This window comes from Pipistrellus hanaki (genome assembly GCF_964339955.1).
Source record: "Pipistrellus hanaki genome assembly, chromosome: 9".
NCBI classification, from domain to species: Eukaryota; Metazoa; Chordata; class Mammalia; order Chiroptera; family Vespertilionidae; genus Pipistrellus; species Pipistrellus hanaki.
This window is the reverse complement of record NC_140511.1, coordinates 54,378,039-54,399,931: the sequence shown is the minus strand read 5'-3', so window position 1 is coordinate 54,399,931 and position 21,893 is coordinate 54,378,039. Positions and strand designations below refer to the sequence as shown.

Here is a 21,893-nt window from a genome sequence, read left to right as displayed (position 1 = left end):
AGATTTCACTTGACAAGGAGTCCTTGAGAAAGTCCTTGAGAAAGGTTTAAAACCACTGATGTTATCCAATGTTTTCATTGTTCATGTGGAAAAATAAAGGCCTAAAAAGGGGAAGTTATCATCTCAAGACCATAGACCTTACTCCTGGCCCTGGGTCCTGTTGGAAGGTGACCTATTCAGGGCCTAGACAAGGGGAGGCAGAGAGAAGTAGCCCTAGGACAAGAGTGGGTCATCTCAAGAGAGTGGGGATGAGGACAATCCTGCAGCTCCCAGGCCTGAACCTACAGGCTGCCCAAACTGTTGGCTGGCCTTGAGCACTGATGCATGGAGCCCTGCTCCCAGCGCCATACCTGGAAACATGGCTGCCCGGGCCATCAAAGTCCTTGTCCCCCATCTCGTGAGGCCAGTGGGGCCAGTGGGGCCCCAAGTGCTTCTGGAATGGGAGGAAGGACATCGCTCTGCACTCTGAACTGGCTTTTTCCAGGTGACCAAGCCCTCAGAGGTAACATGATTGATGGCCCATACTGCAGCCAGCACACCATGACTGGCCAACACCCACAAGCTGGGTGTTCTGCATATGACACACCGGCCAGGGAGCCGTCCCACATGGGATGGTGCTTAGGCCCATACCTCCAAGACAGGTTTTCCACACGTGAGGAACTGCCACACCCTCTCACAGGGTGGTAGTGCGTGTTCCCCCTACCTCTTTCAGCACCTGCTGGAAGAAGCCCAGTCCCATGTCCTCTGAGGCTGAGCCCTAACGCCTCTTCTGAGGCCTGTGGGCACAAGAAAGTGTCTCGGGGCACCTTCCCAGCCTGAAACAGGGTCACGTGATGCAGCAGCCTGAGCCTCGGCCCCTCGCTCAGAGCCAGAGTCAGACCCTCTTGGAAGCACGCAGGGCACAGCGAGTCCACGTGGAAGGATGAATGGCACGTCCAGTCCCGTCACCGCCAGTTCCACTATCTCCCCCCTCCTGATGGCAGCAGACAGGCTTTCTTTAAGGTAGTTCATGGGCTGGATCTGGTGGGTGACTGAGCACTCCGGGGGTGGAGGGTGTGAGGGGCTGTTGACAGTGTCTCCCAGATTATTTTCTGAGCCCTCTGATCCCTGTTGTTCTTTCTCAGACCTGTAGATGTTCAAGCCCATCCTTCCTAAGAGCCCGAGCTCTTCAAGGGCCAGGACCAGGTGTAGATGGATTCTGGAATCCTTTCTCCGAGGACGGGTCCTGCTACAGAGGAAGTGCCCATCAAACATCAGTGATGAACTTGTCCCTATGCCTTTAGGGTCACCATGGAGTGGGCACCATAAGATAGTGGAAGCCTTGACCCCCCTCATCCCCACCCATCTTCTGTTCCTATTTCTTACAAATGTTTGATGACGTAACCATTTCACAGGCAATGCCAATATCATCCACCTGGTTAGCTAATGAACCACAGGAGTCAATGTGAGAAAATACCCACTCATTGTTAGAAATTATATTTTTTTCCCCCTGATAGACTGAGTACATTAGTCCTCACACTCCTCCATGTGAGAGGAGGAAAGGAAAATGAAGAGGCAGGACCCCATTGTGTGCTCACAGGTCTTGGGTCTTGCCTTGGAATGACGGTTAATGGGGTGTTCACCTCCTAACCTGCCACACACACTCCCTCTCCTGAGGGCAGGTACCCCATCTTGACACACCCACCACCTTTGGTCCCAGTGGGCCATCAGGACAAAAGTGCTTGAGCTTGTACTTAGCAATGGCGAGTCCAGGCCTGAAGCTCAGAGTAAAGCCCCACCCCCCTGACCCCTGCACATCCACTGCTTCTGAGTGAGGTCACTTAATGATCAATGAAAACTGGGAGTTAGCCCATGAGTGGGAAGTGCTGGTGAGGGCTGGAGGGAGGGAGTTCCAGGTCCTACAGTGCATATGAGTAGCTGCTGCAATTTCAGAGTGTCCGAGTGACTGGAACATGAGGCAGGTGGGAGCTGGGAGAGGAGGTCTTGGTAGCCAATTTAAAGTAGCCAATTGCATTCTAGGGCAACAGGATGTCTAACAGGGGAGTGAGGGAGTCAGATGTGTGTAGAAAGCTCTGAGCATGTGAAATGGCCTCTTGATCACACCCATGGCACTTCATGAAGGAGAGCAGCAGGCCAGGTCCCGAGGGTTCTAGGATTTGGGACTAGCAACTCTAATGTTCCTATCAATTCCCAAGTTCTGGAGTCAGACCACCTGGGTGTAAGATCATGGCTTCATCATTCATAGGCTCTGTGGCTCTGGGCCAGTTCCACTGTGCCTTGTTCTCTTGCCTCTACAATGGGCATGTTGAATTACTGTGGGCTCTCATTGCACAACCCTCTCAGATGCCCCACACATAGCAGATGCTCAGTGTATGTTCATCTCCTTTCCCCATTAGCTACCTTGCCCCTGAAAACCCACATTCCAAGTGGCTTTGTGTTGAGTCCACCTGAATCCACCAGAGGCACTTCCCCCAGGGGGAGCCCAGCTAGAGGGCATGTGACCTGCCCTGCAGCCGCCGAGGCTGCTTGGCTTCTCCGCCTGATGTTTATGAATGGCTGATGCTTATGAATGGCTGTTCCAAACACAGGGTAGACCTGCCAGTCCTCTGGCTGCAGGAGCCCTGGGCAGAGGCCTTACTGTATTCACCACCCCACCGACCCCCAGCCCTTGGTTCCCAGGCCTCACGGGGCACCAGGGAGTTGAAGCAAATGCTTAGAGGGCATGAGAAACTTAGATAAAAACTGGGCCCCACCTTAAGCCCCCTCTTCCCTTCCACCCACCTCATGTGATTGTTGGCTCAGGTTCAGGCTGGGAGACGTCAAGGGAACTGAAATCAAAGGGAGACTGACACCCACTTGTTTGTGGCCCCGGGCAGACCACTCCCCACTTATGGGCCTCCACTCAGAGGTTCACTACCATGACCGCTAGGAACTTTTCCACCTGAGCGCTCCTGAATTCCCTAATTGCTGGAAAAAGAATGGAAACCCCACCCCCCACTCTATCTTCAACCAAAACCAAGTGAACAATCCAAGCAAATCAAGATCCGTAAGAGAGGGCTCCGCTCTCTTCCAAGAACCTCCAGGCTGAGGGAGGGGTATGCTTAGGATGCTCACCCAGACTGGGCCAGCAGGGTAAGGCACCCAGACTGAGGCAATAAAAACCCAGATCCGTGCTTCATCTCGAAAGTCAGCGTTTTATTGTGGAGGGCCAGGGCCCGGGGAGGGAGGGTGTTGAGCTAAAGCAGCATTGCTCTCTTTCCAGGAAATGTTGCGAGCTGCAGCCAGAGCTCGAGACGTTGCATTTTTTTTTTTTTCCAACTCAAGCATGTGTTTTTCAAAAATATCATTCTTCCCCACCTCCATCCCCCACCCCCGCCACTAATTTTAGAATCAGACCAAAGCCAAGTTACTGTCCTCTGCGTCTTTTGGGAAAATACTATATTTATTCGAGATGCAGACGTGTGTCTCTGCAAACCTCCCATTGCTTCAGGAAAACAAATCTGCTTTAGACTATACAGAAACCAGGATACAAAATTTATTTCATGCTAGAATCGCTTTGCATAACATTGGGCATGCAGTTTTTACTCCGAAGTACTAAAGTGCATACAATGCCAGGTTGTGCCTTAGTAACGGAGGAGGGCCGCCCCTCCCGCGGTCCTGACCTTTCGGTGCTCTAAAGAGACATGTGGGAAATCCGTACGACGTTGGTTATTTACTATGAATGGTTTGTCATGAACGTTGGTTACGCTGGATCTACACACCGGAAAAGATGATAGAATCGACCTAGACTAGCCGCTGCCAGGGGTCTCGGGCGACGTCCGAGGGGTCACAGGCATGCCGGACAGGGAAGAAGGCAGCAGTGCGCGTTTCCACACTTGTATTTGGAGCAGAGTTCTCAGTTTCCACGTGAGAGATGGTTATGAAGATGAGGTCAATATGACCGATGGATGACCGACCGACTGCCCTTCCGGGAACCCTTTCTCTCGATCTCGTGTACAAAAATAGGGAAGCAGTGTGCTCCCGTCCTCCCCTCCCCCCTCCCCAGAAATGTACAGGTTTCTACCGAACGCCCTAACAGTCTGGCTCCAGCGAGTATAAAAGTAAAGAGCTTTGAAAGAAAATAGAGGAGGACTTCTGTGTTTCTCTTCTCTTCGTTGTTGTTGTGTAGGGTCATCACACAGTTGCAGGGGGTGGGTGGGTTTGGCTTGCTGGGTTTTTCTATTTTACTTCATGCAAGTCATGCTAAGGAACCCCTCCACCTCCCCCTCCCCCAGTAAAATAAAATTTAAGAAAAAGAAAGAAAGAAAAGAAGGAAAAGAAATTCTCTACGGTCAGTTACCATTTGGCCGTAGGAAAAGCTACGTCCGTCCTAGTACAAGGCCTGGGCCACTCGGACTCGTCCGGCAAACCTGCATGGCGTGCATTTACTCTGTCCGAGGGCGAGGAGGGGCTGCAGGTCCACCCAGATGCTTAATAGCCACCAGTGTCCTGGGCCAAGCCGCCTGGTCAAGTCACTCTCACAGCCTCTGTCGGCATATACTTAGCAATGACAGGGCTTTCTTTGCAAAGATCTGTATGTAAAGAATACAATTAACACTTGAGCGTCTCTTCTTGGCTCTCCCATCCCGCTTGGTACTTAGTTCTTAAGGAGGAGGAGGAAAGACAGAACAGCCGCATGCAGAGGCAGGCAGGTTCTTCTCCAGCTGGCTTGGTTTTCCCATGCAGTGAGCCAGCCCCGCACACCTCTTCCTCTCCCTCCTGGGGACCGGGGAGAGCCCCTAACTCCTCTCTTACTCTGTACGTGGCTCATGGCCTGGAACCATCCTGAGAAATCATGTCCTTGGCCGCTGTCCTGACTCCACCAGAGCAGGGCTGGGTGGGTGTGTGGGTGGGGGCACTCCACCCTTGGCGCCTCCCAAAGACTCTGGCACCCAGGCCTCTGTGGGATTGGGGTGCGTACAGGGAGAGAGGGCTCCCTCTGCCCCACGCTCCCCGGGCTGCTGGAAGCACAGCAAAGGGACTCTCCTTTCTGCTCTCCTAGGCCACACAGATGGGTCCAGCACTCAGGGTGGAGGAGGCAGGCAGCCCATGAGACCTTACCAGGCAGAGCACAGCCCCCGGGACCGTACCTGCTTCCCCCTCACTCCCCAGCCTGCCCCAGCTCCTGCATTCTAGAGCCTCCCCAGGGGGGAAAAGCCAGCTGCATTGGGCCTATCCATGGAAGATGCCAAGGATGGGCCTGCCCCCCTCCGCCATGCAGCACCATGCGGGGAGCGCTGTGCCGCGCTGGGGTCCCGGGGACCTCCAGGCAGGGCAAGGAAGCAGGGGCCAGCCTGGACCAGGTGGGCACACTAAGCACCAGTGACCAAGAGCACTTCCCATCTCCACGTGGGCTGCCTCCCCTTGTCTGGGGTTGCCCTTTATTTCGATTTCTGCCTTTTCTCCCTGTGTGCTATGGAACCACTTTGAATGCTGGAGCACTTGCGAATGGCCACAGGCTACAGCAACTGTGGCTCTAAAAAGCCAACTGTTTGCTGCGGCCCAGCCTTCTCACCCTGGTCAGCATGCATCCCACGTGAGTGGGCGTGAGGTGCTCCCACACAGGCACGAGCTGCCCGCCAGTCCGCTGTGCTGAGGGTGGCTTTTTCTGCCTTCTGGGCCCTGGGCCGCTTCCTGGAGCCTGGAGCTAGGGTGCTCTGGGCTCCTGTCCCAATCCCTCCAGCCCTTGCTCAATCAAGCTCTTCCCCAGGTGTCAACCTAAGGTAAGGTCAGGTAGAAGGAGTCTTTGAGCAGAGGCCTCTGCAGAGCTCAGCCTTCGCCAACCACAAGGGGGCGCTGACCCCACCCAGGGCATGGCTAATCGGGATGGGGATGGAAGGGGCTGCACAGTCCCATGTTAACAACCTTCTCTTGGCAAATTCTCTGTCACTAGCAGTGTTCTGACTGAAAGGACACTAGCTTCAACCCCAAGCCTGAGAAGGAACCCCAAGGCCTGAAGACACCTTTTTCTTCATGGTTTCCCTCCCAACAGTCTGTGGATTCTCTTTAATGGATGCCTCTTCCAGAACCTGGATCTTTGAGTGGCTGAGGTCACAGAGTCCTGGCCAGGCCGGGCCCATCCCATTGCCCTCCTCAACCACTAGGTGGGAAGATCACTCTGCCCTTTGGGTCTGACCTGCCTGCCAGAGCAGCCTGGAGCGGTCAAGGCTCCTCTCAGCACCCCTGGGTAACCCTGTGTTTTTAGGGTCATGGCCCATAAACGGCCAGCCTGTCCCTGAGCCCTTCCTTCCAATCCCTTACGTACTGATCTTTAATACCAAACCACAGTTGCCTGGACCTCATGTTCTTGCTGCCAGACTCCATCCCCCTTAGGAGAGAGGAAGTCAGATCCCAAGGGGCTGACCTTGGGGGCTCCTTCTGCTCCCTGCCCCCCATCAGTGTGCCTGCCTGCCCCTCAGCGCCCCTCGCCCGCCACCCCGCCCCCCCATCGGCAGGAGCGGGAGGTGAGGCGGCCCGGTGGATGCAGTGCCCCAGCCTCCTCTACATACCCTTTCTCACTCCTCCACCGGGCGGGCACGTGTACTCCCCAGTTGATAAGAGGAAGCAGGGTCCGTATCTCTCGCGGGTGCCCGAGCGCGTAAAGGGCAGGCCCTCATCGGGAGTGAGGGCCTGGTCTATGTGGGGGCAGTCTTCGTTCGCCAGCGCGGCCTTCGCCACCTCCCCATTCAGTTTGGAATCTTCAAACATATAAGCAGAAGCTATTGAGACACTGAAAACTGTTTAGTCGGGGGGGACAGGCCGGAGGTGGGGCATTGGCAAAGGGCAGCCCATCCCTGAGAAACCAAAAAGTGAGGGGCGGTGGAGGGAGGTAGGAGGCTGGGATTCCGGCTCATTCGGGCAGCCTGCTGGCTGCCCACGGTGCTGCGAAGGAGGGGCTCCTGGGTTTGCTCAAAGTTTGCAAAAAGATGAGTTGGCAGGCCCAGCAAGCGCGGTGCTGGGGGCTGGGCCCAGGGCCCGAGGCTGGGCCGATGAGACAGATGGTGTGGATGCGGACATGGAGAGAGGGCCAGACACAGAGCTCGGGGAGAAGACAGACAGACATGCTGAAACACTGCAGTCCGGAGAGGCAGCCTTTTCTGACCCCTCTGCTGCTGACCAGAGCTTAGCGGCCTCCCATCCTTATCCAGCTCAAGCTCCCCTAATCCCATCCAGACCCCATCCATCACCTCTGCCTCAATCCCCATCCATCACCTCTACCTCAGGCCCCATCCATCACCTCTACCTTGGTCCCCACTTAGATCACATCTGCTCACTCACTTCATGCTGCCCACCACACACATCCTATCTGATCACGTACCCTGCCCGCCCCACCCCCACCCCGCCCCCTGTATGACTCTAACCTGATCACTCTGTATGCCCTGCCCCCCATGCCGACTAGGCATAGCCATACAGCCTCCTTAGTCCCAATCAGACCAGTCAATCCGCTCCACCCCCCACAAAGACTTAGGCTGGCCACTCAGTCCGCTCTGAGGCCCACACAGACAAAGCCAGTGGCGTCCACCGCGCTCCACACCAAGCAGGCCCGGCCAGCTCGCACAGGCACGACAGGGATGTTTGCATGAGGCAGTGACAGCGGCCATGAATCGGGAGGGGCTCCCATTCCTCTGTCTCCTCTCAGCAGATCCCCCGAAAAGCAGAGCAAATGGGATGTATAAAGACAACGGCAGCTGATGGACTCAGGTGGGAAGACAAGTCTTGGCCTCTGCGGTAGCCTGAGAAGGAACCTGGGAGGAAGTCTGGGGGGCACACTTGGGGAAGGGGGAAGGGCACAGTGTGGCCAGAGTAGGGAGCTCACCCAAGTCCAGGAGCATCACCAAGGACACCTCTGGAGCTGGCGGAGGTAGCGCTGCCTGGCCTCTGGGGACTGAGCCTGCCCCACACTCTCTGCTCTCAAAGCAGAATCTTCCTGGTCAGGGTGGGACCCACCCAGTCCCCACAGCGGGCACCCTGGCTTTCTCAGAGATTTCCTCTAGGGCGAGAGCCTCCAGGGAAGACAGACCCCACCGTGAGTGGACCACAGGAGGGGAGGCTCTTGGAAAGATTAAAGGGGGGGAAGCTGGAGACAGTCACTTCCGGATTTGACCCTGCTCACATCACATCTGTCACTACACGCAGAGGTGATCCTCTCCCGCGGCACACGCTCAGTAGGCCTGCGGGCAGGGTCACGGCCGTGTGCACATCATGTCACTACAAAGAGGCAGTCAGTCAAAGGTGAAATGGACCAATCAGGTTTATTCATAAAGCAAATCCAAGAGAAAAAAAAAAATCCCATCATGATTTTTGGAACTTAAAAAAGTCTGCATACAAGATGGAAAGCAGTTCACGTACAGTGCGTTTCTCCACAGATCCCAGGGGCTTCGCTTCCCGCTTTACGCTGAGCCAGAAGGGCCAGTTACCAAGGTAACTCTGACACCATGTGACTGGGGCTGGGCCTCTCCGGGGTTGGGGGGCTGCCTAGCACTTGGGGCGTGTCTGCAGGCACACACCTGTGTGTACAGACAAGCCCGGTCCTGCCTCCCACTCTGGCTGGCCCCTGGCTTGCCTCCCAAGGGTCTCTAGGTTGGGGGAGAAGGGTGGAGGGGAGCGGGGGGTGGGGAGGAAGAGAGAGAGAATATAAGGGAGGAGGATGAGGAGGAGGATGTGATGAAAGTCAGGGCCCTCAGCACCCTGCACCAATTTTCCTCAAGGGGAAACAGCAAGTCCTCCCAGGCAGTGTCTCCATCATCTGGGCCATCCTCTGTCAGTGGAGGGGTCCACAGCCTCCGTTCTTGCCCAGGGGAGAGTCAAAGGTGGAGGGAGGAGCCCGAGACTCCTCTGGCTCTGAGTGCTCTGTCCCCACCCCATGGCTCTGACCCTGGAGCATCCAGCTCCCACAGCCTTTAAAGGGTCCAAAGTTGGGGCTGGTTTTCCCTGCAGGGAAGGAAGCAGGGGCAACTGGTGGGGATCCCCAGGTGGGTGAGGGACCCCAGGACACATCTGGGTCTGCTGCTTCTCTCAACCCTGATTTTGAGGAGGGGCTATAAGTAAGTGGGTGAGTGTTTAGGTCTCATTCTGTGAAGGAGCCAGCCTCCCGGGACTCTTGGCTTATCTGCAGGTTGGGGTGCTGTCAGAAACTGGGATAATTCTCCCTCCCCCACTCCAGAGGGGGGTGGCTAGAAGAGAGAGAAACAAAGGAGGGGCCAATTCTTCCAATCTGGGGAGCCCACGAAAAGGGCCAGAGGGTCAGCTCTTCCAAGATTCCCCCACCCTGCTGCCCTTATCCCCCTCCTTGCATGAGATGGCCACCAGGAGCCTCGGTTCCCACCTGCTCCCCAGAAGGTGGGAAGACCTGCCTCCCCGGCCCAGGGCCCCTCAGCCCCACTAGACCCGCGGCTTGCGATGATGAAATGGCAGCATGGGCAGCGGCTCGCAGAGATGGTTTCCAGGCTTTGAAATGGGCTGAGATAGATGAGCATCCGCAAGAGGGTCATTTTTTTTTAAACTTTGGAGCAAGGAGAACCCGGTGTCAGGGCCCGCCGCCAGCGGGGCTGGCTTTTTGCCCCGGTCTCTGGGCACCACCGATGTACTTACTGTTCAGACCAGCAGCGGGCGCCGGGGGGCACACACGGGGCTGGGGCAGGGTTGGGGGGGTTGCTGGGCATTTCCTTGGGTTTAGCTCCAAGGGTTCTGCCCAGTAGGGGGCTCAGGGAAAAAGTCCCAGGCTATCGGGGGACAGTCTGAGAGACAGGAACAGAGTACAGTCGCGAGAACCGGCACAAGTCATGCAACAAAACGAGGAGAGAAAAAGAGAGAAACATGATTAGTGGAGAGAGAGAAAAAGAGAGAATATGAAAAACACAGAAAAGAACACCAGGCCTGGCCCTCAGAGTTGCGTCATTTTTCTGAACCTCCCCTCTTAGCCCGTTTGGGGGCCGCACGAACCCCACACGGACCCCGGTGGCCCACCCTGGCCCTGTGTCTGAGCAGAAACAGAAACCTGATCAGCTCATGCAGAGGGGCCCTGCCCACCCTGCCTGGTCACCTCTGCCCCTGTGGTCACTCTCCCTGCCCCAGGCTAGCACCGCTCCCGGCCCTCTCTGCAGCCAAGGGGAAAAGTGGGGCTGGGAGAGGAGTTACTGTGGACTCACTGCTCAGGGGACAACCTCCCGCTGCCACCCCACAGATGACCCAGAGACTGCAGCGGGTTCCCATACGGCCCGGGCAGGGTCTTCGCTGGGGCCTCACTGTAGCTCTGTGTGCCTTTGTGCAAGAAAGGGGTCTGGCCACCACCCCTCCCCCATGCCAGCCCTCCCTGTTCACCTATGGTGGGACCCCGAAGTCTGGACACCCCATCCTAGAGGACTGCCCATCCCACAGGAGCAGAGGTGGACAAGATATACGTGAATGGACGTGAGCAAGTGATCTGGGCTCCTGGCTGCAGAGGGGGGCGGGGAAGCCCCTTTCTGGGAGAGGAGCACCTTCTCCTGGGCTATGAGCCCCAGGCAGCCTCTGATTATGTGGGGTGACCTCCTGGCAGTCCCCCATAAGGTCTTACAGCCCCCCAGGACAATTCCCCCCAACACTGAGCTCATGCCAGCCATGGAACAGAGGAAAAGACCAGATCATCCCTCACAGACACGGGACCTGAGGCTTGGGAAAGAGCAGAGTGGAGGGGAGGGGAAGGGGCTGCTGGCAGGACTGGAAGGCCTCGCTGGAGTCCCAGGGATCCTGCCCTGATAGGGAGGTGCCCTCAGAGGCCAGCATGCTGAACGCGGCCCCAACCCACCTTCTAAAAGAGGAATTGGAGAACCCTAGGTTTCCCTGAGGCCGCTCCACTGCCCCCCACCCCGGGGTGGAGTGAGGCTGGAAAGGCCTTGGGGGCTGCATCTCACCCCCTTCAATCCTTGCAGGGCCCGGTCTCCACCCACATTTGCCTTCCTTTCCTCTGGCCCCCCCCAATCACTCACGAATGCACCCCAGCCCCTCGCCCATCCAGGTGCATAGTTGAAAGCAGAAAAGGAGGTGAATGGGAAGGGACTCAGGGAGGCAGAGGTGGGGGGACACACCTAAGGACCACACCTCTCTCAGTGACAGTTAATCCGGGTCTCACGTACCAGCTTTTGGAGGAAGGGGTGTTCTGGCTCAGAGGGGGTCTCAGAATCAGGGCGGATGGGTCTGGACATTAAAACAGCACCAGCAGGGGAAGGGAGTACTTGGGAAGAGAGAAGAAATCCAAAGTGGGGATGGGGCATGGGGTGGGTGGGGGGGGGGGGGCGGGAAAGAGGCAGAAGGAGGATCCTGGCAGCTGGGCTCCAGAGGACAGGCTTGGGAGGGCCCAGAATGCCTTCTCAGCCACAGAGACTACTCCTGCCAGAGCTCTGGGTTCTTGAGGCCGGGGCCAGGGCTGGAGGCTGCAGGAACAAGACTGCCATGGCCTTGGGCCTGGGGGATCCAACAGGGGTGCATGGATTTCCCAGGTCTGGTGCAGCATGGGAAGAGGGCTTGTGTCCCTGGACTGGCTGGTGTACATGTCAGAGCACACAGTCTGCTCTACCTGTGTGTGCATGCATATATGTGTGTGCATGCATATGTGTGCGCGTGCATGCATGTGTGTGTGTGCGCGTGTGTGTGTGTGTGTGTGCGTGCGCTTAGCACATGAAGAATACTGGCATTGTCAAGAATGTGGGCAATCGGTGCCTGACGGGAGTGAACTGAGGATTCTTGACAGGGTGACCTGGGCGCCCATGCTTGGGGCACCGATCCGGAAAGATCTAGTGTGGGAGAGGACTGACAGAAGGGCCAAGTAGCACCATGGTGATGCCACTCAGGCTCAGCTCTTCTGAGGGGCCTGGAGGAGAGCTGGGGGCCTGGCCAACCTGGACCTTCTCCTAGAGCCCCAGGAGCTTTCCTTGCCATGGTGGTGGGTCCTGAGGTCAAACAGCTAGTTAACGCAGAGCAGGGAGGTGGGGCAGGAGCCATGCCTTGGCAGGGAAGCCCGGCTCCCCTCTGGCTCCCTATTCCAGCTCTTGAGACCCCTGCCATCCTCTGGCCCAGCCGCGGACACTAACCAAGTTCCTTTCAGGTGCCTATGGGAATCCCAGGAAGGGGAAAGGTGTGGGGACAGAAGAAGGGCTGAGCAGAGACGTGGGCCTTGGGGGTACCGCTCTGGGCAGTACAGCTGTGGAATGAAGCCAAATGGTGAGCAAGATGGGGTGGGTGGGCAGAGAGAGCATCAGCAGGGAGAAAGAATCAATCATACACTGGGGGAGACCACCCAATCTAGGGAAAACTTGCTCATCTAGGGCTGAGCTAGCCTGCAGTCCCCTGCCAGACTTTGGACCCAGGATGTCCTTCATAAACTAAATGCTACCTATCACTCATCCAGCCCCCTCCCCGCCATGGTGCTTCACTCTACGCTGCATTCTTCTCTGGGTCATCTATTCCCTTGAAATCCCTGTGTCCACAGAATAAGTCGATGGTATTCCATGGGTAGAGGTAGACTATGGGCTTTATATCTTCGGACCAGAGCCCCGTGATCAACTTTATGTGCTATGTGCAGGTTCTCATAAAACTGAGATAGTCCCATAACGAACCACTAGCCATGGAATATTAGAATATATCCCACGGTGACTAGTATTGTGTCATGCCCCCCTCCCCTCCCCCCCTCCCCGACCCCCACCGAATTAATGGGAAAGTGGTTGTTACACTGGTTGGGGTGTCATGTATTGCTGCTGCAGTCCCTACCGCCGGAAGTGGGGAGAACCATCGGTGGGAGGTGGTTGCTGGTCTGTAGCGCTTTTGCCTAAGCTGCCCAGGGTGGTGGCCCCTCAAATCCTTTGCTCACCAGCCACTTCCATCAGAAGACCACTCAACCATCAACCCAAACAGACAACGTGAAAGCTAGGGTCACTCCAACAGTTTCTAAAGATAAATGCTAAACTCTAGAGTGATGGTAGAAGATGAGTTGGATCGGCATGCTATGGGGAAGTAAGCTCATTACGGAGGGCTGGAGGCGTCTCCTAGGACACACCTGGAGCTAGGCAGCCAGAATCAGAGCACGGATTCTACTCGGCTATGGAGACAGGCTCTGCTGGGGGGTGAGAATCCTTGCTACTGCCTTTGCAGGGACCCTCCTGCCAGATCCCATGCACCACTTGTGCTGTCCGCACAGCCTGAAGGGAGCCGTGTAAAGACCCAATCAGAAAGCTGTCTGCCATTTCCAAATCACGCCCACCCCCACCCTGCCCGGACGCCAGGTCAGTGGCCCGAGTCAGAGACTCACGCCGGACTCCTGCCCACCGAGCAGCAGCTCCCGGGCTCCTGCTTAGAGAGTCCTCAGCAACCTCGAGGACCATGTCGTCTCTTCAGAACCTCATGAGACCAGCACGTCAACCTCCTTACCCAAGGGCCGCCAGTGAGGTTCCTCTAGCTGGCTCTCGCCTCGTGAACGTGGCTGCCCAGCATCTCCCTGGGCCCCCAGGCTCCACACACACCTCAAGACTGAGTGTGGGGGTCCGGGGTTGCCCGTGGAACTAAGGAAGCAGTCTGGCTGAATCTGGAATCATCGCTACAGGGGGCAGAGGTGAAAGGTCAGATCGACATGCCTCTAAGAGGTTTCCTACCTGCTCTGTTAATTTCTAAAATTTCTTCCTGGGCCAGCGGGCATGTGTCACTCTGAGTACTGTGGTGTGGAGAGTTTACGACAGATTTACAATAATTGGGAGATCCCAGCTGCGGCGGCCGTGGAATATGCTTCTTTTTTTTCTTTGGTAGTTTCTGCTTAGCCATGGCTAAGGAGTAGTACATCCCGAAATTGTTCACGATGACCGGCACAGGCATGGCGATGGTCAGCACGCCCGCCAGGGCACACAGGGCTCCCACCAACATCCCGGACCATGTCTGCGGGTACATGTCTCCGTAGCCCAGCGTTGTCATGGTGACCACGGCCCACCAGAAGCCAATGGGGATGTTCTTAAAGTGGGTGTGCTCACTGGCGCTGGGGTCATTGGGCTGGGCCCCTATCCTCTCGGCGTAGTAGATCATGGTGGCGAAGATGAGGACGCCCAGGGCCAGGAAGATGATGAGCAGCAGGAACTCGTTGGTGCTGGCGCGGAGCGTGTGGCCCAGGACCCGCAGGCCCACAAAGTGCCGGGTCAGCTTGAAGATGCGCAGGATCCGCACAAAGCGGACGACACGCAGGAAGCCCAGGACGTCCTTGGCGGCCTTGGAGGACAAGCCGCTGAGGCCCACCTCCAGGTAGAAGGGGAGGATGGCCACAAAGTCAATGATGTTGAGCGAGTTCTTGATGAACTCGACCTTGTTGGGGCAGAAGACGACACGCATGAGGAACTCGAAGGTGAACCAGACCACGCAGACGCCCTCGATGTAGGTGAGGAAGGCCTCCGTCTCGGCCTCCCGGTAGTAGCGCACCTGCGTGCCATTCCGCACGTTCTCGATCTCCGTCTTGTTCACGATGGGGTTGAAGCGCTCGTGGGTCTCCAGGCAGAAGGTGGTGATGGAGACCAGGATGAAGAAGAGGGAGGCCAAGGCCACATACTGTGGGGGAGAAACACAGTGTCAGAGGGCAGGCCCTCCCGCCCAGAGCAGAGAAACGTGGGGTGGTGCCTTTGTGCTAGGTCCAGTCAGATGGTAGGTGACTTTTTTTTTTTTTTTTAACCGCTCTCTCTGTCCTCCTAGGAACTCACATAGCCAGGGAAGATGCCAGCACAGTGACCCTGCCAACACAGGGCTGAGCTGACAGGACACTTTTCCTTCCGCAGGGCACGGGGTAAGGACACTCGGGGAGTTAAAAGATTGCTTTGTTTTCACAAACATGTTTCCATTCCTCTTGGATGTGCAGCTAGACTACATTTCCCAGCCTCCCTTGGGTTAGATGTTGTCAATGACTGAGTTCAGGCCAGTGGACAATGAATGAAAGGAGTATGCATTAATGTCAGGTCTGGCTCATAAACCCTTCCTACTCAATATCCCATGCTCTTTCTTCCCTCCTCTCCCTCCCCCTTCGTCTTACTTCCAGCAGTGCCACCAGGAAGAAGGAGCCTGGGTCCCTGAGAAGAAAGACCACTAAATACCCTCATTGAACTCGAGTGAGAAATACTAGTATACTATTTCATTAAGCCACTGTGGTTTGGGGTGGGGAGACTGGTTAAAGCCTTTAGCCACCCTGCCTAATAAAAATGACGTAGCTTGCTGGGCTGAAGTTGACAAAGAAATGAGAGGGGGCAGCTACAGTGGTATCTGGCCACATCTCCCATCTTTCGTCTGTACTTCACTCACGGAATCTCTTTCAGATTCTATCCTATATAGATCTAAAGATACCTAGATCCAAAGAAAATGTTTATTTGCCTTCATCTATCCTCCTAGGAATTCACATACCCAACCTGGAAGTGAGTCCCCCATCCTTGGAGGTACTCAGATAGAGGCTAAATGGTCATTCTGTGCCAGTTCTGGCATCAGGAGGTGAAATGGACAAGGTATCCTCAAAGGCACCATAAACCATAGGGTCTGCTTTTTTCCCTGCTGCCTGCCAGACCCAGGGTAGGGGTGTGGGTGGGAGAGAGGAAGAAACTATTGGAATGCTGGGACTTTTCAAACATATGTGAGTACCTGCTTCTTTCAGACCCCAATCAGTGAGAAGGAAATGGCCAGAATATCCCAGTCTGTCCAGAACCACCTGCTCTGAGCCCTTGAGCCCCCTGGAGAAATGTTCAGGAGACCCTTTGCTTTGCTTTGGTTTGGTTTGGTTTGGTGGCCCAATATGATGACCCCTTGAGCTTCTCGAGCCTGCAACAGACATGGGAATCCAAGGAAAGAGAATCAAGTAGCTGTCTGAGCTTCAAACCCTCTTACTCAAGACTGAATTCCAGGCAAGGTCTCTTCTTATAGACTCTAAGTGGGTTACAGACTCCAGTGGGTCCCCCGGAACTCTAACAGACCATGGCCTCCTTAGGCATTGCCCTGGGCAGATGGAACCCTGGCCAGTCAGCTCTCCTCCGGGGGCCCAGCAGGTCAGTCTTGCCTGCATGTTCCTGCTGCTCCCCTTTCCCTCTGGACTCTCTTCTCTCTGCTTGGCCAAGACAGACCATGGCCGGAGGCAGCCCTGGGCTACAGGCTGGAATAGGTGGCACCTTTGGCCCACAGAGGTGCCCTCATATATAACTTCAAGGAGTGCCATGGTCTCGTGTATCTTCAGCAGGAGACAGCCAGGCTACTTCTAAGAATTACTTTAGTTTGCATTGACGCCCATCTCCAACTGTTTTTTTTTTTTTGGGGGGGGGGGTTGCGTTAGGGGGGTGGAGGAGGGGATGCACACTGGAAGTCTCAGAACAGCCCTGTCTGGGTTGGCCATTGCCCTGAGACCTGGCATCCAACTGGAAGGGATCTAGAAGCCTAGAACTAAGTGGACTTTCCAAGCCACATTGTGGGTGGGGAAGAGGAGGACTCAGGGAAAGGGGCAAAGTCAGCATTTCAGAATGTAAGCTTAGAGAAGCCTTTAGATTATCGGATCTAAGACACTACCTGCTACAGATGGGGGAGCCTGTGGCCCAGAAACAGGAAGAGATCTGCTCCAGGCAACCACTATGGGATGCTGATAGTCCTGTAGGCTTAGAGCATTGAGCAATTTTCAAAAACTTGATTTAGACTACTAGAGACTGTGATCCCTATGCACCCTTCTTCCATTCACCTATCCTTCCTTTTATCTACCCGTTATCCATCTTTTCTTCCTTCCTTTCCTTTTCCCTTCCATCCACTATCCTTCCTTCCTTCTATCCTCCCTCCCTCCCTTTCATCTACATGTTATCATCCTTCTCCCTCCTCCCCTCTCCCTCCCTCCTTCTATTCCTTCCTCCCTTTTTCTCTTCCATCCAACAGGCATGCATCCATTCTTTCTTCCTTTCTTTCCTCATCAAGCTTTCCAACCTCATCAGGTTATGCCCAGCACAGAGGGGATCCCTCAGGGAGGATTCCAGCCCAGGCTCAGGGAGCTCCTCGCCCAGCGGAGGGTAAAGGACACCCGCAGAGACAATGCTGTGGACTGGAAGGTGAGCCCCCTCAGCCCTATGAAGTGGTGACGCTTGGATAAGGTGGGACAGGGTAGGGACTTAAACTAGGTCTTCCAACTCCAGAAACAGCAAGGGTCCAGACAGTGCCGACCTGGGTCACTACAGAGGTGGACCAGGGAAGTAAAGTGGAAGCACCTGAAAGAGGTACACTTCCAACCCAGGTTTATTAGCACTTTCCATCACCAGAACTGCCAACGCTCTTGGAGCTAAAACACCACTGTCTGCTGGATATTTGGTCCCAGGTTCTCTCGGGAGGGCCCCATTTTAGAACCTGGCATTGTGAAACTCCAAAGATAGGTCATGCCCGAGTCATACCCTCTTCCCTGGCCTTTGTGAGAGAGGGATGCCAAGAGGTAGGGCCCATTGCACCCATGGGCTCTCGATCCTGGGCGATGGCAGAAGGCAGGAGGCACCTCTCCTTGTTACCTCACCAGCCATGGCATCACCCTCCTAATCGGACCCACATCCATCTTCCTCTGTCCCCTCTGCTTATATGTGACTCTCTCTTAACAGGGCTACTGCCTTCAATGCTAACAGGTTTTAGGCGTCAGTCTTGGCCACCAGTCCTGCCTCCAAACCAGAGGGAGGGACTGGCTGGGATCCCAGCTCTGCATGCTGCCTGCCCATGCTGCCCACAGAGAAAAGCCCTAATTCCTCAGCTGGGCGTGAGATTCTGTTCCCTGGCCTCCCTGACTTCCTTCCATGCACCCAACATTCTTGTCAGATGCAACCCTGCCATTTCTGGCGCCACACCTTCGTGTCTCCCCATCTCCACATCATCACACCTGTTGTTCCTTCCACCAGAGTGTTCCTGCCCATCTTTCTCTGGAAAAACCCATCATCCTTCAGCACCCCAGTAAGTAGCCCTTCTCCTGTGGCACCTTCTCCAGGTGGGGCTCTTCATTGCAGCTGAGACCCTTACGAGGTAGCAAATGAAGAGACTCCCCAAGGAGCCTCTAAATTCACCCCTGGGAGACAGCCAGCCTGTCTCTAACTCCGCTCATTGGTGCTCAGGGAGGCGCATGGAAACAGCCCACACCGGGCACTGATATCCCAAGAGACTTCTCACTCCCAGGTGCCCTACAGGCCCCTAGAGCTTTCATCCCATTGGCTGCTCTCACATGATAGATCTTTATGGGGAAACTGAGGCCCAAAAGAGGTCAAGTCTTATTTTAAAAAAAAAAAAGTCAGATAGAAAAAAAAAAAATCCTTGGTTATCAGCCATCAGTGGAGATGCTATCTAGATTCCTTCCTCTCTGGGCCCCAGAACCAAAGGAGTGGGGATGGGATGGACAGCAGCAGCCAGGCCTCGAGCCAGACACTAGGCCTTCTTCCCAGGGAAGCTGGCAGAGGTGGCAGCCAGGCCTCCCGCCCTGCCTAGGCTCCCGGGGGCCTTCCTTCTGGCTTTAGCTGCCGGCACCTGCTCCTTTGTTGCAGGTAGAACCCCAGCAACATCTGGGTCCAAGTGGGCTCTTAGGACAGCTGTGGAGGAAGGTACTCGGTTGCTCAGACCACCACATTCTCTGAAGCCTAGAGACTAGTGCACAGCCAGAGCAAGAGCTCACATCCACTGAGTCCCCAGCTCCCTTCTGTGTAGCCTCAGGGAAGCGGAGCATAGGAAGGAGAGAGGGGGATGCTGCCCAAGCTAAGGGCCTATTCTGTACCTTAATCCTCACACACCTGGTCAGACAGGTGGCCATGTTCCATTGGGCCAAAAAGCAAACCCAGGTACAGAGAGGTTCAAGGAACAAGTGTTGAAAGCTAAGGATGAAGCAGAGGCTTGGACCAGAATCGATCTAGCCCCAGAGCCTAAGCTCTTGCCACCACTAGAGTGACCACAGCTCTTGGGGCTAGGAACACAGCCCTGTGCACTGGGGAGGTGACCCTGAACATGTCTGAATGGTTCATCTTGAAGGCTGGCACCCACAGCCCAGACCATTTGAGGGCAGGCTATGCCCATCTCCAGTGACAAGAGAGCCGGGATGCCTGGACTCACAGGTTGGAACCCAACCATGCCAGAATGGCTCATGGGCCACTTTGCCCAGGACTTGGTAGTGCCTGAGGCTAAAGCAGCCCCAGGGGCTGGCGTGCAGCCACACCTTGCTCGGGGAATCAATGCTGACAGCAGCCTTGGATGGTCTAGCCTGCATTCTCACCTGGCCCGCTTCCTTAAAGACTCAGAAGGCCGGTGGAAGATGACTTCAGTTTGTTCAAGAAGCTCAGCCAGAGGGAGGTGGGGAGAGTTTAAGGGGAGGGGAGGGAGGATCTGGGATCAGTGGACCCCTAGCAGGGAGGGAACCCCTGCCTAGCAGACTCAGGGCAGCAAGTCTGGGCTGTCACTCCCTGTAGGGACTGCAGGCAAGGGCAGGGCTGCCCCCCATGTGAGCTGTCTGCCTCCCAATCCCAGTCACCCAGAGGACATGGAACAGTCACTCACAGACCACAGACACACAACTACCCAGAGTACATACCTCACCCATTACCTAAGCACATACACGGTCCATGTGGCCACACAAACTACAGCACAGTGACACACATACACACACACACACACACACACACACACACACACAGAACACATAACCCATGGAGCATACTGAAACATATCACTACACACCACACATACACACCCAGGTGCTGCACTGCAGGGCGCACACCCTGCAAGCCCCACACAGCACTCTCGCGTGTACACTCAGAGCACACAGAGGATGCAGAAGTGGTCAGCACACAGCACACCCACTCCAGATACAATAGACCACAGCCTTGCCACTCAGCTGGCCCCTCCTCTGCCCACTGCAACCCCAGGGGTATGACTGACTCAGTGTCTGACTCTCCAGCTCGCCTCGCCTCTGCCTCCCTGTCTGATCTGATGGTGCCAGTTTCTGGATTGCCCATCCCTGGGGCCTGCCCATCATCTATAGGCTTCCTGATTTCCCACCACCCACCAGACCTTGTCTCCTTTCCCCAGCCAACCCCTGCAGCATCTGTGCCCCCACATCCAGGCCAGCTGTGAGGCCAGTCGCTCCTGGGCTGCTAGCTGGTGAGGGGGCACACAGGGAGCTTTGCCCAGAACTCCAGGGGTCACCTCAGCGACCACCCTGTGAAATTTCAAGACAGTATCGGCAAGATCTCCTGATAATGCCGGTAGTTTCTGGCTCTTCCCCTCCAGAACCAAATCACAAACCATGAGAGACCCACCAATTGTGTTCTAGAAAGTGTAGCCATGGCAACGAAGCAAGGCATCCCATTTCTATAGTAACCAGGGTGGTGAGGCTGTTGCCTGTAAAGTCAAACAAACCTACTAACGATCTGTTGACTTAAGAAGATGGTTTATAAATCACCAAGTTATTTTTTTTTATCATAGCCCCACCCTTGAAACCATAAATCAGAAAGGCAATTTACTATCTATTAAAATGACTAAAATGTGCTATGACTTCCATTTATAAATTATTTATGCCACGGTCATCTTTTAAAAATTGTACTAGCGTTTCAGAAGTGTGCAGGGGTTCGCTGTGGGGATCTGGGTTCTTGCAGTTTTTTTTCTAGAAACAAGGCGATGGAGAGAACAACGTCCTGGTCTGGCCGAGTTCTCGCCCTGTGACTTTGGCGAGGTAATCCCTCTCTCTGGGCCTCAGTGTCATCACCGGCAAAGTGAGAACTGGATTCGGTGAGGTTTTCAGCAGTGGGGCTAGTCGGGGAGCCCTGGCTGGGCTCCAGGCCCCGGGCCCCCAGAGGCTCCAGGTCAGATTTTCCGTCTAATTAAACCTGCCCGCGGGGGTGTGCAGTGTTTGAGTCAATCTTCGTGGAGTCAGTGATGCAGAGCAGGCGGGATGGCCAATTGGCCTAAATAAATTGTCAGTTGAGTTTGGAAACCGAATTAGACTCGTCTGTGCTTCCTTGCACTGGGCATGCCCACAGTGTGGAGGGCTGGTTGAGGGTTGGGAGGAGGGGAGAAAAGGGAAGGGGGCACTTTGGGGTCGGGCCCCTTTTTTGGGTCCATTAATAAACGCCCCCCACCATCAACTCCCAGCAGCCTGGCTGGGTCCTGAGCACTCCATCCGGGAGTCCAGGCCTGGCCCCCATTCCTTCTCACTAGTCCTCCCTTCTTGGCACCCAGTGCAGGGAGCAGTGGGTGACAGGAGCTCCCGTGGTGCTACGTGGAGGGTGGGAGCTGGAGGGTGTGAGTGTGTGCGGGAACGTGGCTGTGTGGGCGCCTGTTTGGGAAAGTCTGTGTGCTGGGAGCATGCTGGCGGGAAGGGGAGGCAGTGTGTCAATGTGGAGTAGGGGTGTACCGGGTGAAAGCATGTCACCCGCTGATTTGACCTGACTCGAGGCATGTGCAAGGAGCCCAGATGCCCCAAGAGGTAAGAACCCACTTCACTGAATCCATGAATTCATTCTCACTACACGCCCAGAAAGGGCTGCAGAGGTTCCCATGTTGCTTCATTCCAAGGTGCACATTGTGGAAATGCAAATATGTCATAAAATGTGTACACATCTGTAAAACAGCATTTCTTCCCATTCCCTCAACATGCTGTTATTTGACTCATGGCATGTCTTACATCGGTGGTACCTTGGACTTGTGAACTACATGGTCATAAGATACCCAGAACATCGAGATGGAGAGATGGAGGAGAGATGGAGAGAGAGAGAGAGAGGAGGCCCTCAGAGGTTTCTGGTCCAAAAGCTGCCTCTTGTGGCAAACACGTAGAAAGGGAGGCCAAGGTCACAGAACTCTCAGATGGAGTTGGGTTGGGGGCGTAAGAGCCA

General features: G+C 55.3%; 1 protein-coding gene across 2 annotated transcripts in view; it reads right to left on the bottom strand.

The window, feature by feature from the left end:
• Nucleotides 1-3,174: 3,174 nt before the first annotated feature.
• KCNC1 (potassium voltage-gated channel subfamily C member 1) overlaps nt 3,175-21,893 on the bottom strand; it is a 42,457-nt gene continuing 23,738 nt past the window's right edge. Inside the window, exons 2-4 of one of the 2 annotated variants that reach the window (XM_084895499.1) lie at nt 13,662-14,595; nt 6,549-6,737; nt 3,175-4,571 (exon numbers count right to left, since the gene is read on the bottom strand). In XM_084895499.1, coding sequence (XP_084751625.1) covers nt 4,507-4,571; nt 6,549-6,737; nt 13,662-14,595 — 1,188 coding nt within the window. In that variant the 3' untranslated portion in view covers nt 3,175-4,506. Of the gene's footprint in view, nt 4,572-6,548; nt 6,738-8,272; nt 9,777-13,661; nt 14,596-21,893 lie in introns of those variants that run through there. The other variant, XM_084895500.1, reaches the window with a different exon arrangement.